Source organism: Arvicola amphibius, chromosome 7 (assembly GCF_903992535.2).
Source record: "Arvicola amphibius chromosome 7, mArvAmp1.2, whole genome shotgun sequence".
In the NCBI taxonomy this organism is placed as follows: domain Eukaryota; kingdom Metazoa; phylum Chordata; class Mammalia; order Rodentia; family Cricetidae; genus Arvicola; species Arvicola amphibius.
In genome coordinates, this window is record NC_052053.1 from 49299490 (window position 1) to 49314965 (window position 15476).

The following is a 15476-nucleotide window of genomic DNA, read 5'->3' on the forward strand; positions in this document are numbered from 1 at the left end:
TAGTCTGTGGGCTCCCAACGGCTGTCCTCATTCTTCTTCTCAGGAGTAGCCCCCAAAGACCAAGCCTTGTATGTGTGTGAAGCTCGCAATGTGTTTGGAAAGGCCCAGGCTGAGGCCCAGCTGGTGGTCACTGGACATGGTCTGTGGGTGAATCTGGAAGCTGTGGGAAGTGGGAGGCAGGTGCTCTAGCTGAGCCCAGAAGGGCTCCTTGTAGCCACCACATTGGACCAATGCATCCCCAGAATTATATCCCTGCTGCTTGGGCGGTTTCCCAGGGTACACCTCACCTAACGAACCTTTCTAGTCTAGATGTAGTTGTGGGTTTCATAGGGAAGAAGCGAGGGGTGGCTCTGTGTCTCTCAGGCCTGAGTGATGGACATTCTCCTCGTCCCACAGCCCCCCCACAGATCGCCAGCAGTGCTGCCATCATCCGTGTCCTGGAGGGACAGCCTGTGTCCCTGACCTGTGTCATCCTGGCCGGGAGGCCCCTCCCTGAAAGACGTTGGCTCAAGGCAGGCCGACCTGTGAGTGCTGGGCTTCCCTGTGAGCTGTGGGCAGTGGACAGAGAGAGGAATGCCACTGCCACACCTCAGCCTTGGCCTCTCAGCTACCCCATTTTTGAATGTTCCCTTCCTCCTTCCTCTCTGTCCTGTCTCCTCTCAGAATCACCTGTGGCCAGCATGACTGGCAACTGCTGCCATCTGATACTTGGTGCCCAGTGAGAGGGTCTGAGGAGAGAGGATGGGGTCTGAGGAGAGAGGATGGGGTCTGAGGAGAGAGGATGGGGTCTGAGGAGAGAGGATGGGGGTGAGGAGAGAGGATGGGGGTGAGGAGAGAGGATGGGGGTGAGGAGAGAGGATGGGGGTGAAGAGAGAGGATGGGGGTGAAGAGAGAGGATGGGGTCTGAGGAGAGAGGATGGGGGTGAGGAGAGAGGATGGGGGTGAGGAGAGAGGATGGGGTCTGAGGAGAGAGGATGGGGTCTGAGGAGAGAGGATGGGGTCTGAGGAGAGAGGATGGGGTCTGAGGAGAGAGGATGGAGTCTGAGGAGAGAGGATGGGGGTGAGGAGAGAGGATGGGGTCTGAGGAGAGAGGATGGGGGTGAGGAGAGAGGATGGGGTCTGAGGAGAGAGGATGGGGTCTGAGGAGAGAGGATGGGGTCTGAGGAGAGAGGATGGGGTCTGAGGAGAGAGGATGGGGTGAGGAGAGAGGATGGGGTGAGGAGAGAGGATCTGCTGTTCTTTCCAGGGAAGACCTGTGCTCTGTGGTCTAGCTCATAGCAGAACATTTATGCAGTTCATGCCACAGGACTGTCTATACTGTCACCCTGCTTCTCGTGCCTTTGCTCAGCCTTCCCTCTGTTCACACTCGTAACCCCTGTGACCTTGAGACGATAAATGATTCTCCTCACTAAAGCACCTTGGGGAGACAGCTAGAGCTGGCTTGTACTTTCTATTCCCCAAGCCTTGCTTCTGGCCTGACCCAGCCACCAGGCTGCAGGAATAGCTCCAGCGACATTGTGGTTCCTGCCAGGACCACCTGCCACCTGCAGGCTCCAGCATTTCTAAGCCTCTTGCTACTCCGCCCCCTCATCTCATCCCGTCTCTACTATGTCCTCTCTCGGTTTGTTCCCATCAGGCTAGACGACCATGTGTCTGTGTGTTCGCCCATGCTGTTCCTGCCAACCAAATGCCTTTCCAGTCACACTTCTTACTCTTCTTTTTCTGTGCTGGATTAATGACAGAGCATGTGGCACCAAGTCCCTCCCACCTATGGCTCTCATCTTCTATCCCCATCACACCTTGATGGGGAGAAGTATCTGTCGTTTCCCCATTTACAGATAGGGAAACTGAGGCTTAGAGAAGTTAAGCCACATGCTTAAAATCAAATAGCTAGTAGGTGCCCAAGCTAGGCTTGGACCCTTAAAAAATTCAGAGGCAGGAGCATATGTGGCCCAAGGTCTGTTTTGTTCTAAATAAAGTTTTATTGAAACACAGCCCCTCACAATTAGTCTGTTTGTATTAAATTAGGCAGTTGAGTCAGAGATCAGATAATCTAAAATAGTCCACCTCTGATGCTTGACACAAAGTTTGCCAGTCCCATTTCAAGTCCCGGGTAGAGCATCACCCCCTCCCGTGCCTTCACTTCCCAATTCAAGATGGTCTCCCATGGTGCCCTCTAGTGTGGATGTACTTCAGAGACTTTTTAGGAGTCCTTTGTTTGTCCTGTCCTCAACTCTACCATGGAGTCACAACCTCTGAGGATAGTGGTCATTCCACTCTGATGTCTACTTTAAAATCTCCCTAGGATGTTCAGTGTGCAGCAAGTTTGTGAGCCACGCTAGAGTGACATTAAAGATTTCTTCTGCTAACTTTAACTTGAGACCAAAATGTGTATTACTGACTTCCTTGTCCTGACAGCCCTGTGCAGGGAACACTGGCATGATCTGCCTCCCCGCCTGCCTACATACATGCCTCCCTCCCTCCCCCCTCCCTCCCTCCCCCTCCCTCCCCCTGCCTCCCTCCCCCTCCCTCTCTCCTTCCCTCCCTCCCTCCTCCCTTCCCCCTCCCTCCCCCTCCCTCCCTCCCTCTCTCCTTCCCTCCCTCCCTCCTCCCACCCTCCCTCCCTCCTTCCTTCCCCCCCCATCCCCCTCCCCCCCCCCCTCCCTCCTTCCCCCCCTCCCTCCCTCCTCCCTTCCCCCTCCCTCTCTCCCTCCTTCACTCCCTCCCTCCCTCCCTCCCTCCCTCCCTCCCTTCCCCTGCTGTCTCTGAGAAGGTGAGGCTCTGAGCATCCATGAGACACGTAGAGTGCACCCTAGAAGCACACAGGCTCAACTTAGGCAATCTTTAGCCCCACTACCTGTTCTGCAGACTATACAGTTAAATATGGTTGTGGAGTTGCAGGGTGGTCTCTGAACACTGAAGTTTCAAGGGCAGTCTGCTAGGTGTGTGGGATGAGATGGGCCTCTGTACACTCAGGGCGGGGAGCACTGTGTGGAACCCCCTGATTAATTGCCCTGTATGGAGAGACCCCTTTGGGCTCACTCAGTTTCTGACCTAGACAGCCTAGGGGCTCAATCGGGGGTGCGGGGGTATAGAATGTACAGTTGGGATCAGGGATAGTGACTGGGAAAGTTCAAAGGGGTCAAATCTAGAAGGATCTAGAAAGCCCGGAAAGATCTAGAACTTCTCAGCAGGATTAGCAACTGGACATCTTCTGCCCCCACCACTCTGTTGTGGTAGATCTCCTGGGGAAGGCCACCAAAGCCATAAAGCTCTCTGCATATCTGCATGGCTGAGCTCTCTGCTTGTGTCTTCTCTCAGCCCAAGATCTCTGCCCCAACTCCACATTCTTCTTACTAACTCTCATGGGACAGCTTTCGGTTAGACGGGTAGCCCTGGACCACCTACCTACCTGACCAGCTGGCTGAGGGAGCGGTGGAACCACAGAAGTGGGGTCCCCCTTACCCTGCTGATCTCAGGAGATGGCGAGTCTCAGAGAAGGGAGGGCTGCGAAGCCACACTTTGACCCCAGCTGGCTCTTCTACCAGTCCCTGGTCTCTTGGTCCAGTGTACCCCACAGGCCTGGGTGGCAGAGAAGTTCCTGGGAGTGGTTTCTACCCACTTAAGTGCCAATCAAAACTCCTGTCTCCCTGTCCTCACCAGCTCCCTCCAGGAAGCCGCCATGCTATCCGTGCTGATGGCAGCCTCCATCTTGACCAGACCCTGCGAGAGGATGCTGGGAAATACAGCTGTGTGGCCACCAATGTGGCAGGCTCTCAGCACCGAGACATGGAGCTGGTAGTCCAGGGTGAGTCCTGGATCCCAAAGATGGTGGTAATGGGCTGAGGGAAGGCACTTGAGGCAACTTGAACACTTTTGTTTGGAAATTTGTGAAAATACCATGTCTTCACTGAAGGGAGAGATTAGGGTTGACATATTCCCATGCCGTCAATAGGTAAAACACCACTTATGTCTTTTTATACTGCATATGCGTTCCCATCTGTAGCTATCCCTCAGATTCCATGGTGAAATGGTTTCAAAATGCCCTGTGCTAGGAACACATCTGGACATAGTCAAGTCCTGCCCTAGAATGAATGGATTCTGAGACAGGCATGTGGCTCAGCTGGCAGAGAGCTCATCTGGCATGCACAAGGCTCTGGGTTCCATCCCCAGCACCACAGAAAGGTGGTGTGGTGGCCCACACCTGTAATCCTAGCTCCTGGGAGATGGAGGCAGGAGGGTCGGGGCTCAAAGTCACACTCAGTTACACGGTAAGTTAGAGGTTGGCCTGGGCTACATGAAACCCTAGGTAGGATTTGCATAGGAACTACACACGTTTCTGATAGACTGTAGGTGCCTATAGACTTCTTTTTTTTAAATTTTCTGATAGACTGTAGGTGCCTATAGACTTCTTTTTTTAATTTTTAAAATTGTTTTTATTGAGCTACATATTTTTCTCCACTCCCCTCCCCTTCTCTCCTCTCCCCTTCTATCCTCTCCTATGGTCCCTATGCTCCTGATTTACTCAGGAGATCTTGTCTTTTTCTACTTCCCTTGTAGATTAGATCAATGTATGTCTGTCTCTCTTAGGGTCCTCTTTGTTGTCTAGATTCTCTGGGATTGTGATTCATAGGTTGGTTTTTTTGCTTTATGTTTAAAAACCACTTATAAGTGAGTACATATGATATTTGTCTTTCTGGGTCTGGGATACCTTACTCAATATGATGTTTTCTAGATCCATCCATTTGCCCGCAAACTTCAAGATGACATTATGTTTCTCTGCTGTGTAGTACTCCTTTGTGTAAATATACCACATTTTCCTTATCCATTCTTCAGTCAAGGAGCATTTAGGTTGTTTCCAGGTTCTGGCTATGACAAACAATGCTGCTATGAACATAGTTGAGCACATGTCCTTGTGTTACGATTGATCATCCTTTGGGTATATACCCAAAAGTGGTATTGCTAGATTTTGAGGTAGGTTGTTTCCTAATTTTTTGAGAAATCATCATATCAATATCCAAAGTGGCTGTACCAGTTTGCACTACCATCAGCAACTCAGGAGTGTTCCTTTTACCTCACATTCTCTCCAGCATAAGCCGTCTTCAGTGTTTTTTGATCTTGGTCATTCTTAGAGGTGTAAGATGGAATCTCAGAGTTGTTTTGATTTGCTAAGGATGTTGAACATTTCCTTAAGTGTCTTTCAGTCATTTTAGATTCCTTTGTTGAGAGTTCTCTGTTTAGGTCTGTACCCCATGTTTTTTATTGGATTATTTGTTATTTTGATGACCAAGTTCTTGAGTTCTTTGTATATTTTGGAGATCTGACCTCTGTCTGATGTGGGGTTGGTGAAGATTTTTTTCCCATTCTGTAGGCTGTCGTTTTGTCTTGTTGACCGTGTCCTTTGCTTTACAGAAGCTTCTCAGTTTCAGGAGGTCCCATTTATTATTTGTTTCTCTGTGCTACTGAGATGACATTTAGGAAGTGGTCTCCTATGCCCATGATGCCTATAGACTTATAGTGCCTAGCAGAATGGAGACATTGCAAATGACCATTATACTTTATTTACAAAGGGAATAATATGCTTTTTGCTGGGAGGTGGTGGTGCACACCTTTAATCCCAGCACCCGGGAGGCAGAGGCACGTGGATCTCTGTGAGTTCAAGGCCAGCCTGGTCTACAAAGCAAGTACCAGGACAGGCTCCAAAGCTACACAGAGAAGCCCCATCTTGAAAAGAAAACCAAGAACAAAAAAAGAAAGAAATGCTTTTCAGTTGAAGTATTTTTCTAAATATTTTCCCTTTGAGGTTGTTTGAACCTGTATAGGAATACAGAACTGACTGCAAAGAGATAACATGTTTAGAACAATCATTTTTTTATGCATAACACCTAAACATTCTTTATATGATTAATTATTGTTACTTTTATTTGCTTGAGACTGTGTCTCTGTATGTAACTCTGGCTAGCCTGGAACTTACTAGCTTCAAATTCAAAGATTTTCCACCTGTTCCTGCCTCCTGTGTGCAGGGATTAAAGGTGTACCAACCACTCCTATCTCCTCAGATGCTCTTTATCGCCATTGTGTATAAACTGTTTTTGTATCTATCTCCCTACCTATTATCTCCTTGTAAATTCATGTATTGATTTTGTGTGTATAGTGTATGTGTGTGCACCTGTGCACTCATGTGTGTGCACCTGTGTGCTCATGTGTGTGCACCTGTGTGCTCATGTGTGTAATAATCAGAGCTGATATCAGGTGTCTTCTACCATGACTTTCTCCCTCTTCATGTCACTATCATATTTGTTTATTTAATCGTGTGTGTGTGTGTGTGTGTGTGTGTGAACCATGGCATGCACGTGGGAGTCAGAGGACACTTGAGGGAAGAGGTTCCTTCATTCTCCCATGTGGCTGCCAGGGACAATTCAGGCTGTCAGTCCTGGCAGCAGGCAACTTTATGCCCATGGCAGACCGCAGCTAGACACACACTAGGCTTATGTGTTTCCACTTCACACACACACGCACACGTGCGCACGCACACATGCACACACACGCCTGGAGGCAGTATCTCTGACACTGGTGTGGTCTAGCCTGGTCTCTTGGCTTCATCACGTCCATTCCACACACACCACTCATCTGTTGGAGCACAGAGAAGGCCTTTTCCTCCCCGACGTACTCCCTGAACCTCCCGGGCTCTGGCTTCTGGCTTCCCTCCCATCTCTTTATGAATCCAGAGGGCTCCCAGGATGCCTCTGGCACCTGTTTCTAAGTTCGTTCTGTCCTGTGAATGTTGTTTTCTGCTGTTTCTCACCAGTCTGTCCCCAACGCCATGAGCAGAGAATCAGAGCTGGTTAAGCTTGCTGGCACATCCGGGAATCCAGGGACTGAAAGACTAAGTGGTTTACACAAAGTCCTGAGCAGCGAGACCGCACAGCTGCTCACGGCCCAGGCAGCCTGGGTCTAGATGGAGTCCATGATTGCCAGACATGTGGCCACAGATACTGAGCCAATTTTCTTCTCCTGTTGTACTTCTTTTAGATATTAGAGCAACAAAAGGTTGTTCATTCCCAGTGTTTTCTAGTGTTGGATCCAACTGTGTAAAACACGTTCACAGACACTACCCAGGTCGAAAACTGTCTCTGTCTCTTTCTGTCTCTGTCTCCCCTCTCTTCTCTCTTTAAGACGGGGTCTTACTATGTATCCCTGGCTGGCCTGTAACTCTATGTATACACTGCTGGCCTCAAACTCATATAGACCCACCTGGTTCTGCCTCCTGAGTGCTGGGATTCAAGGTATGTACCATCAGCTCCTGGCTTAGAGCTTTCTCTTTTCTTTTTTTCATTGTGTAGATTATGAATGTACACGTGTGTGTGTGTGTATGTGTGTGTGTGTGTGTGCGCGCGCATCGCGCACACACTTAGAAGTCAGAAGCTAACACTGGCTATCTCCTCCCATCTCCCCACCTTGTATTTTAGGGTAGACCAGCGGCTCGGAGAGCCCAAGGGACCCTCTTAGCTCTGCCCATCCACATCATGGAACCTACCTTGTTTGTGGGTATTGGGGACTGAGCTTGGGTCCCCGTGTCTATGTAGCAAGCCCTTTACAAACTGAACATCTCCCCGGTCACTTTCTTTTTTCTTTTCTTTTTTTCTCCTTTCCTCCCTCCCTCCATCCTTCCTTTCCCCTCCCCCTTCCTTTCTTTCTTTCTAGTGGTAAGGGTGGAGCCCCATGGCAGTGTGCCTTTCTGACTAGTGTTTTGCTGCCAAGTTATATCACAATCTCCAAATCTCTCACTTGTTTTAATTCTGAGATGGGGCCTCACCCATATTGCCCAGGTAGGCCTGGGATTTGGGATCCTCCTGCTTCAGCCTCTCCAACGTAGATAGGATTACAAACCTATACCAGCAAGCCTGTACAACTAGGTTGTCATTTGGTTTGTATGATTTTAAAATATTGATTCCATAGAAAAATTGAACATATATGCAAAAATATCCCATGTCTTCCTTCCCCTCACCTGCAGACTCTCTCATTATGAACAATGCTCTTCACTACTCAGAGGACCCACACCAACAGCTGGCAAGGGCTGGAGGCCATGGTCACAACATGTTCCCACCATGTTGGTCTCAGCTTGAGGTTCTCCCTCTGTGCTCTGCACCCTCAGTCCTAACACCCAGTGACCACCGATGGTTTTAGAGTCCAGTTCTGACTTTCCTGAAATGTCAGAGTTAGAATCAGTCCCTTCCTTTGGAAGGCTGAGTGCCACTCCACAGTGCACACTATCCCGTCTTGCTATCCAGTCATCACTGGTAGACACGGGTTCTTCTGAGCCTTGGCCATTAGGAACACTGATTTATAATATTTTAAAAGTGGGTTTCTTTATAAAAAGTGCCACCTAGGATCCATCCGACCGCCACCCACCATGTCACCAAGGAAGGAGTACCAGCCTCTCTCCCCTGCATGGCCTCAGGTGTTCCTACCCCCACCATCACTTGGACCAAGGTAGGCAGAGCCTGTAACCTTGAGGGGAAGCCAAAGATGTCAACCTGATATATCCTGGGAAAGAGTGTGAGCTCTAATGTTGTCACCATGGTTCTGTCCTAGGAAGCCAACACCCTGACTACCAGGGGTCACTACAATGTGAGCAGGGATGGTACCCTGGTCATTGTCCAGCCATCTCCCCAGGATGCAGGCGCCTATGTGTGCACAGCCACCAACAGCGTGGGCTTCTCCAGCCAGGAGATGTGGCTCTCTGTTAATAGTGAGTGGTAAAGGATCCCGATGTGAGGGCAGATCAATGGGAATCCCACAGGGGCTCCTTCAGCCTTCTGCAACCATCTGAGTCCCAGTATCAAGCCCTCAAAAGACACAGGACCCATCCTGGTGGCCGCCTCATCTGCTTCTCTCCTCACCCTTACGCCCTCTGGCCTCCTCTTTATTTTTGATGTTCACACCTGCCCCAGGTTCTTACATGTGAGGTTTGTGTGAATGGACTTCTTAGACCAACCAACTTCTCTCATGTGTCAGACCCCAGCTGGATGAAACCACCTTGTTGTAAACTTTGGGTGGGACACCCCCTTAGTAGCCTCCATCAGTACTGGGATTAGGTAATCCATTGCAGACTGGTCAGCTGGGGCTTCGTGTTTCTTGTGGACTCTAAATGCTGCCAGGTCAGAGTGGAACTCTTCCTTGGCCATTCCCTCAGACCTGGGCCTCAGGGACTGAGTCTCATTCATTTTCGTTGTATACTTTTAGATCTAGTATTTGAGGTTAAAACCAACAGGCGTTTGGAATATAGCTCAGTTGGTAGAATGTTTGCCTAACATGCATGAGGCCCTGGGTTCCATCCCCGGAACCACATTTAGAAAAAGTCCTCCAGGTGTAGGAAAACATGCCGTTTAACCCAGCACTTAGGAGGCAGAGGCAGGTGGATTTCTGTGAGTTTGAAGCCAGCCTGGTCTACATAGTGAGTTCCAGGACAGCAAGGGCCTCATAAGGAGACTCTGCCTTAAAAACAAAACAAAACTGGATGTGATGGTACCTACCTGTAATCCCAGTTCTTCGGGAGGTGGAGGCAGGAGGATCAGGTGTTTAAAGTCATCTTTGGCTACACAGAACTGATGTTCAGCCTAAACTCCATGGGAACCTACATCAAAAAGAACCAACGACAAGGGGATTTACTGTCAGAACTAGTGATGTCGCATGCACAGGAAGCCATGGTAGCATTCAGATACCCCCAGCATGTGGCTTGTTTCCTACCAAGTTCCTTTAGTGTGTGTATGCTGGGCAAGCTATGGGGGGGGCGTGGGTACTGAAGCAGCCACTTCCATCAGGGGTCTCTGGCCTAACAGAGAAATGACATGCATAAATCATCCCAAATCCCTCTCTAGTAAGGAGCCGGGGAGAGTTCATACTCCATTTTGTGGCTCATGTCCTGGGCATGAAAGCATTGGCCAATGGGGAGGCGGCAGAACAGAGTGGTGGACGGTCAGTGTGCTGACAAAGCTGTGCTAGCTTTGTCTCTCCTGCTCTCAGGACCACCCAAAGGTCAAGGTGACGCCATCCTATGCTATCCTCTTGCTTCTCTTCCCCGCTGTGTTTACTTCTCCCAACAGCCAAACCCAGGATCAAAATGAATGAGTCCCAGGCCATGGAGGCTCCTTTGAGAGTCACAGTCAAGGCTGGTGAAGAGGTGACCCTGGACTGTGAGGCCCAAGGCTCTCCGACCCCACTGGTCACCTGGACCAAGGACGCCCACCCTCTGCTGTCTGTCACCAACAGGTACACAGCCTTAGCACGTGGGGCTAGAAGGGGGCCAACCTTGGCTTGGAGGAAGACCCGTCTCAAAGTGGTTGTGACCCAAGCAGGCTTGTGTGACCTTAAAGACACTCAGGGAAGCCTCAAGGGCTTCAGCAAATACGGCTCGTGACCTAGCCCACATCTTGTATACACTCCTGGGCTGCAAGCTTGAGCTTGTGTCCCAGGTACTGGGGGTCACCTTCCTTCTCATTTTCCCCGTGGCCTTTGCTTTCAGAGCTACACCAAGATGCTGAGGGTTCCTGGGGTAGGGTGATGCTCTTGGGGTCCTTGGAGTAAGAAAAGCCAGAACTAGGGTGGGTCTGGCCAAGACACAAGCTGTCTCCACGGCTACTCTGTAGACTTGTAGCTGCATTGGTGGCTTGCCTCTGCTGCTTCTTACTGGGGATCTTGCAAGGGATTGTTGGTGGCACAGAATGCTGGCTCAGGAGGGGCCGTGGGGTGCTACTTCCAGTGAGTAAGTGTGCCTCAAATTCCTGGAGTCCTTGACCTGGGACGGGGGAGAGGCACCATAGCTCAGGCTGTGACATCAGTCCTGGCAGTGGTTTTGGGACAGTTCAGACTGAGAAGGTCTCCAGCAGCCGACTCCCACCCCCACCACCCCCACGTGTCTCTCGGAACATCTGCTTGCCGAATCCTTCCAAAGCTCGCAGCCGTGTATGCCTGAATACACATGGAACTCAGAAAACTGGCCCTGGGTGGGCTCTGCAGTGTCCTCGAGCACTCCAGGGAATGAGATGATGGGGTAGTGGCATGGCGAGAGAGGGGGTAGGGAGAGCCATCACTCCCCCCCAAAGGAGAGTGTTTGCTCCTCGCAGGGTGGTGGCTGTGGCCTGTTTGTTTACGGCTTGTTACTGAAGTGGGAAGCACATTCCAGATGTTCACTCCTCCACCCTGATGCGCTAATGGATCAACAGGGAGCCGTAAATCTCCCAGGGCCTTCTGAGCAATAGTGACCGTAGAGTGCGTTTCTCTTCCTTTGCCTTTACTGGCATCCTTCTAGAAGGTTCTCAGGGCTTCTCTCTGGATTTGGGGTACTCGGGATTTATCTCCAGGGGTAGTCAGTGTGCCCAGGATTGGGGTGAGAAGGAAAATTCAGGCCTGGGGAGGAACTATAGATGCTCCTGGTCCTGTACTGACTTGGGGAACACAGGTGACCCCCGGCTGCTCTCAGCCTCTTTGACATTTGTAAAGTGGACATTCCATAGATCCCGCTCTCCTGTGTGATGGGTGTGGAGGTCTGGGTGTTGGAGACGATGAAAGCCATTTGCTTTATACTTCCTGCTGCCACTGGTTGTGAACACCCTGGGGTCGGAAAGATGGCATAGCAGTTTAGAACACATACTGCTCTTCCAGAGGCCCCAAATTCAGTTCCCAGTGCCCAGATTAGGCAGCTGACAAGCTCCTGTAACTCCAGCTCCAGGGGATCAATGCCCTCTTCTTGTCCCTTTGGGCACTGCACTTGAGTGCACACCCTCACACGGACATGGACACACACACAATGCAATTCATTTAAAAGTTGTTTTAAATGGGACCACCCTGGGCCTACGGAGATAGGCCAGTGCATAAACTGTTTGCATGAGAGTCTGAATTAATCCTTGGCACCCATGGAAAAGCCAGACGTGGTGTCTGGAGATGGGAACCCAGCTGGGGCTGAGACAGAGACAGGGAGACCCCTGGGGTTCATTAGCCACTCAAGCTGAGTCAATGGGCAGGCTTAGTGTCAGCTAGTTCAAAAAATAAGGTAGAGAGTGACAGATGACAACGCTGACCTCTGGCCTCCACATGTGTGTGCACACATTTGCACACCCACCACACACAACTCTCATCTTACCGTGCCCATTGTCTTTTGAATTGGCCCCCGACTAGCTTGTGGGAGTCCCCCATCTCAAACGGGACAGCTCACATCTTGCACTTGTCCAGTTCAGTGGGTTTTGTTTCTAGTAAATTCACAACTGTGCAGCAATCACTATGGTCAATTCTAGAGCATTTCTGCCACTCTCTTCACCAGCTAATGACAGACAGGTGTCTGTATGCTTCTGGGCATGAGAGCCTGAATTAATCCTTGGCACCCATGGAAAAGCCAGATGTGGTGTCTGGAGATGGGAACCCAGTGCTGGGGCTGAGACAGAGACAGGGAGACCCTCTGTTAGTCCCTCTGTTCTTTTAATTGCATTTTAAATAAGCAAGACCTGTGTTTGGGGTTCTTTGGGCTTTCTTGGAGCCCGAAGCTGAGCATGAGGCCAAAGTGCAGCCGCCACTCACAGACATAGAGCATAGCCCCTGGCCCCACCCCACAGGCATTCAGCCACAAAATCGAGAGTAGTAAGCCTCACAGGACACACAGCCTCTCTTACAAGGCAAGGACCTGCTGTCTGTGCTCGGCTCACACTCTCTCCCTCTGTCCTGCCTACTCTTCTTTGGCCGAGGACCCCCAAGGCTCAGGTTCCAGACCCATTCTACAAGCCAAAGGGTTCACTTCCTTCCATGAGCCGGAAGTGTCTGACTGCCTCAGGATCCAGCAGGCCTCAGGTGGCTCCTCCTCTGTCCTCTGGTGTTCTCCCTCCCCGTGCCAAGCCTGGCCTAGGGGTCTCAGCCCCAGAGTGGTTTGGCATGGTCTCAGCATCACTGATAAACCTGTAAGAAAGACTGGCTGGAGTTGGCGTCAGGATATGCTGGGCCGGCATAGCCTCTTCTATTCCAGTTTGGCCAAGAGTGGTAGGCCCAGCCAGCAGGCCACCCCGGAGCTGGGTGCGGTAAATGGCGTCATGCTGGGGCCACAGAGGAGGAGAGAGAACCAGTGACTGGGGAGGGGGGATTAGACACACAGGGACAGTACACACAGACAAACACATTCAGCTACACACAGAGACGAGACCCACGCACAAGTATACACACGTGTAGGTCAGGCCAGGCCACTGCTTCTCCCAAGCACCTGGAAAATAATATTCTTAACTTGGGGAATGTCTCCAACACTTCCCAAATCAGAGAGATTCCTGGAGAAAGTGAGCCCCAGGGGCTGGAAAAGCCAAGAGACCCCGACTACCACCTGAGTCCTCCCCCTTTCCGAGTGTCTCACGCATGCCACATGCTCCTATATGAATTTGGTGGGCCTGGCTTCTGCCCTGCACACGGGATTCTTTCTTGCATGGCCAAATACCTGATCCTTCTGGTCCACCCCTGCTGATGTGTCTGTACACTATCTCAGAGGGCAATTCTGCATCCAAGCTGCCCTGGAGTGACTAAGCTCCATTCCTCTGTTTGGTGCATATACTTCCCCACCAGTTTCACTGATACAAATGGGGCTGCTGGGTGTCTCTGTTCATACGCTCCTCTCTGTCTCCTGGGTCACTTCCTTGGGGGATCAGGCCCCAGGGCAATCAGCTAAGGACAGGATTTAGGGAATGGTCTTTGGCTGTCTGCTCTCACAGTCCTGGAACTGTTGTTTTTGCAGAAGTTTCCTAGTCACCAATGCAATAGTAAAGTAGGCTTTTCAGATTGAGACTAACTAGCTCACACCAGCTCTGTGACAGTTCAAACCAGACACCGAAGGGCCTGGGGGACTCTGCCCAGAGTAACCCAACTTGCTTGGTGGACTCAAACAAGATCCATCTCTTCCTCAAACCTCAGTCTTTCCATCTGAGATGTGAAAGGGTCTAGTGGGTGGTGATGGCCAGAGAGCATCTCTCTCCTCAGCTGGGATGCTGGGTTAGGGCGTGTTGCTAGGCAACAATGTTTAATGTTTGTTTTGGGATTCTGCTTTGGAGTGGGGGCAGCTGGAAGTGCTCCTGGCTTCTACTCCTGCTCCTGAGGCGTCAAGCCAGGGACCCACACAGGGCCAGATTCCCCAATTCCAAAAGGGGAGTGGTAGTGAGGGGACACAGCAGCTGCTCCAAGCTTCCAGTTGTCACAATCTCTCTTAGTTCTCTGCCCTCTCTCTAGGACCCTGCAGGACAGCCAGCCCACCCACCAGTCTCTTTATGGGGCTGACTAATGAGAACCAGTGGCTGAGTACAGACGGTCCAGGGGCCTGGTGTGGGATCTCTACCTCCACGGAGCCTCAGAGCTAGTGCTGGTGGCCCGTCTACTAGCTCCCAAGTCTGGCTGTCAACCTCCATGACCAATGGCTGCCTTTGTTAACCGAACATCAGACCCAAAACTTTTGGTCAACACACGGTGATGGGGATACACAGTGGCGGGATCTGAGGGCCAGGTGCCACACTGTTCCTAGGCCAGCTGAGTGGCATGAACGACAGAGCTCGTCACTCTGACCTCTGCGTTGCTAAACATGGTGATGGTGCCCATGGGGACTCTGTCCTCAGGCCTGGCTCAGGGAGTATCAAATAAGAAGGCACCCAGGAGATGCCCAACTGTGTAGACACATACAGGAAGCACACAATAGCTGGCCTCCATTGCTGACATCAGCACCAGCCCTGTTAGCATCATGAACAGCCCAAATTTTTATTATCTGATGGTCATTGTGCAGAACCCCATTTCCCATCTTTCCCCTCCCGGTCTCTCTAAAACCACCCTTCCCCCTTTCCTCAGTTTCTCCAGTTTGGCTTTTCTGCCTGTGACTTCCTGGTGAGGGATTGTGTCACTAGACTGCAAGGCTCCTCATCCTTGGCTTAGAGATGCCCTGGCCCAACAGGCATGGCTGCACACACCAGCACACAGCAGGTATATGCTGAGAAGTGTGGACCATGGACAGAGTAGCTTTCCAGCCTTCAGTCCTACTGTGTGCTCCTTCAGTAAGGTAGAAAGTGCTAGAGGCAGCAAGATGGCCCCTGTGGCAATGGGAGGGACCAGAGCAGACAAGGGCTAAGACTCTCAACAGCCCAGAAGAGGAGCACAGGCTCTCCAGTCACTAGGAACCCAGGACACAACTACTGAATGAAATAACAAATGAGCGAGCCTAGGTTCTGGAACTTTAGCCTGCTTGGGAGTGTCCGGGAAAGCTTCACGGAAGGGCTGGAACCAGTACTGTCCAGGGGAGAGTGCGGCTGTATTGAGAGTATGGGAGAGGGAGGGAGCTTCACTGTGCAAGTGAAGGTTGAGGAGGGAGTGTATGCGTGGATGGGGCAGCTGTAATTTGCTGCCAAATATTCATGGGCACCTACTATGTGCTAAGGATTGGGATAGAATAGGACTTGGGCACACCTGATTCC

The 15476-nt window shown here is 51.0% G+C and overlaps 1 protein-coding gene across 1 annotated transcript in view; it reads left to right on the forward strand.

Annotated features, from left to right (window-relative positions):
- The window catches only part of Hmcn2 (hemicentin 2), a 150254-nt gene that overhangs the window by 44647 nt on the left and 90131 nt on the right, over window positions 1-15476 (forward strand). The window contains exons 17-22 of the mRNA XM_038337454.1: window positions 44-139; window positions 397-524; window positions 3664-3808; window positions 8381-8493; window positions 8596-8752; window positions 10107-10272. Of these exons, the coding sequence (XP_038193382.1) occupies window positions 44-139; window positions 397-524; window positions 3664-3808; window positions 8381-8493; window positions 8596-8752; window positions 10107-10272 (805 nt within the window). The remainder of the gene's footprint in view (window positions 1-43; window positions 140-396; window positions 525-3663; window positions 3809-8380; window positions 8494-8595; window positions 8753-10106; window positions 10273-15476) is intronic.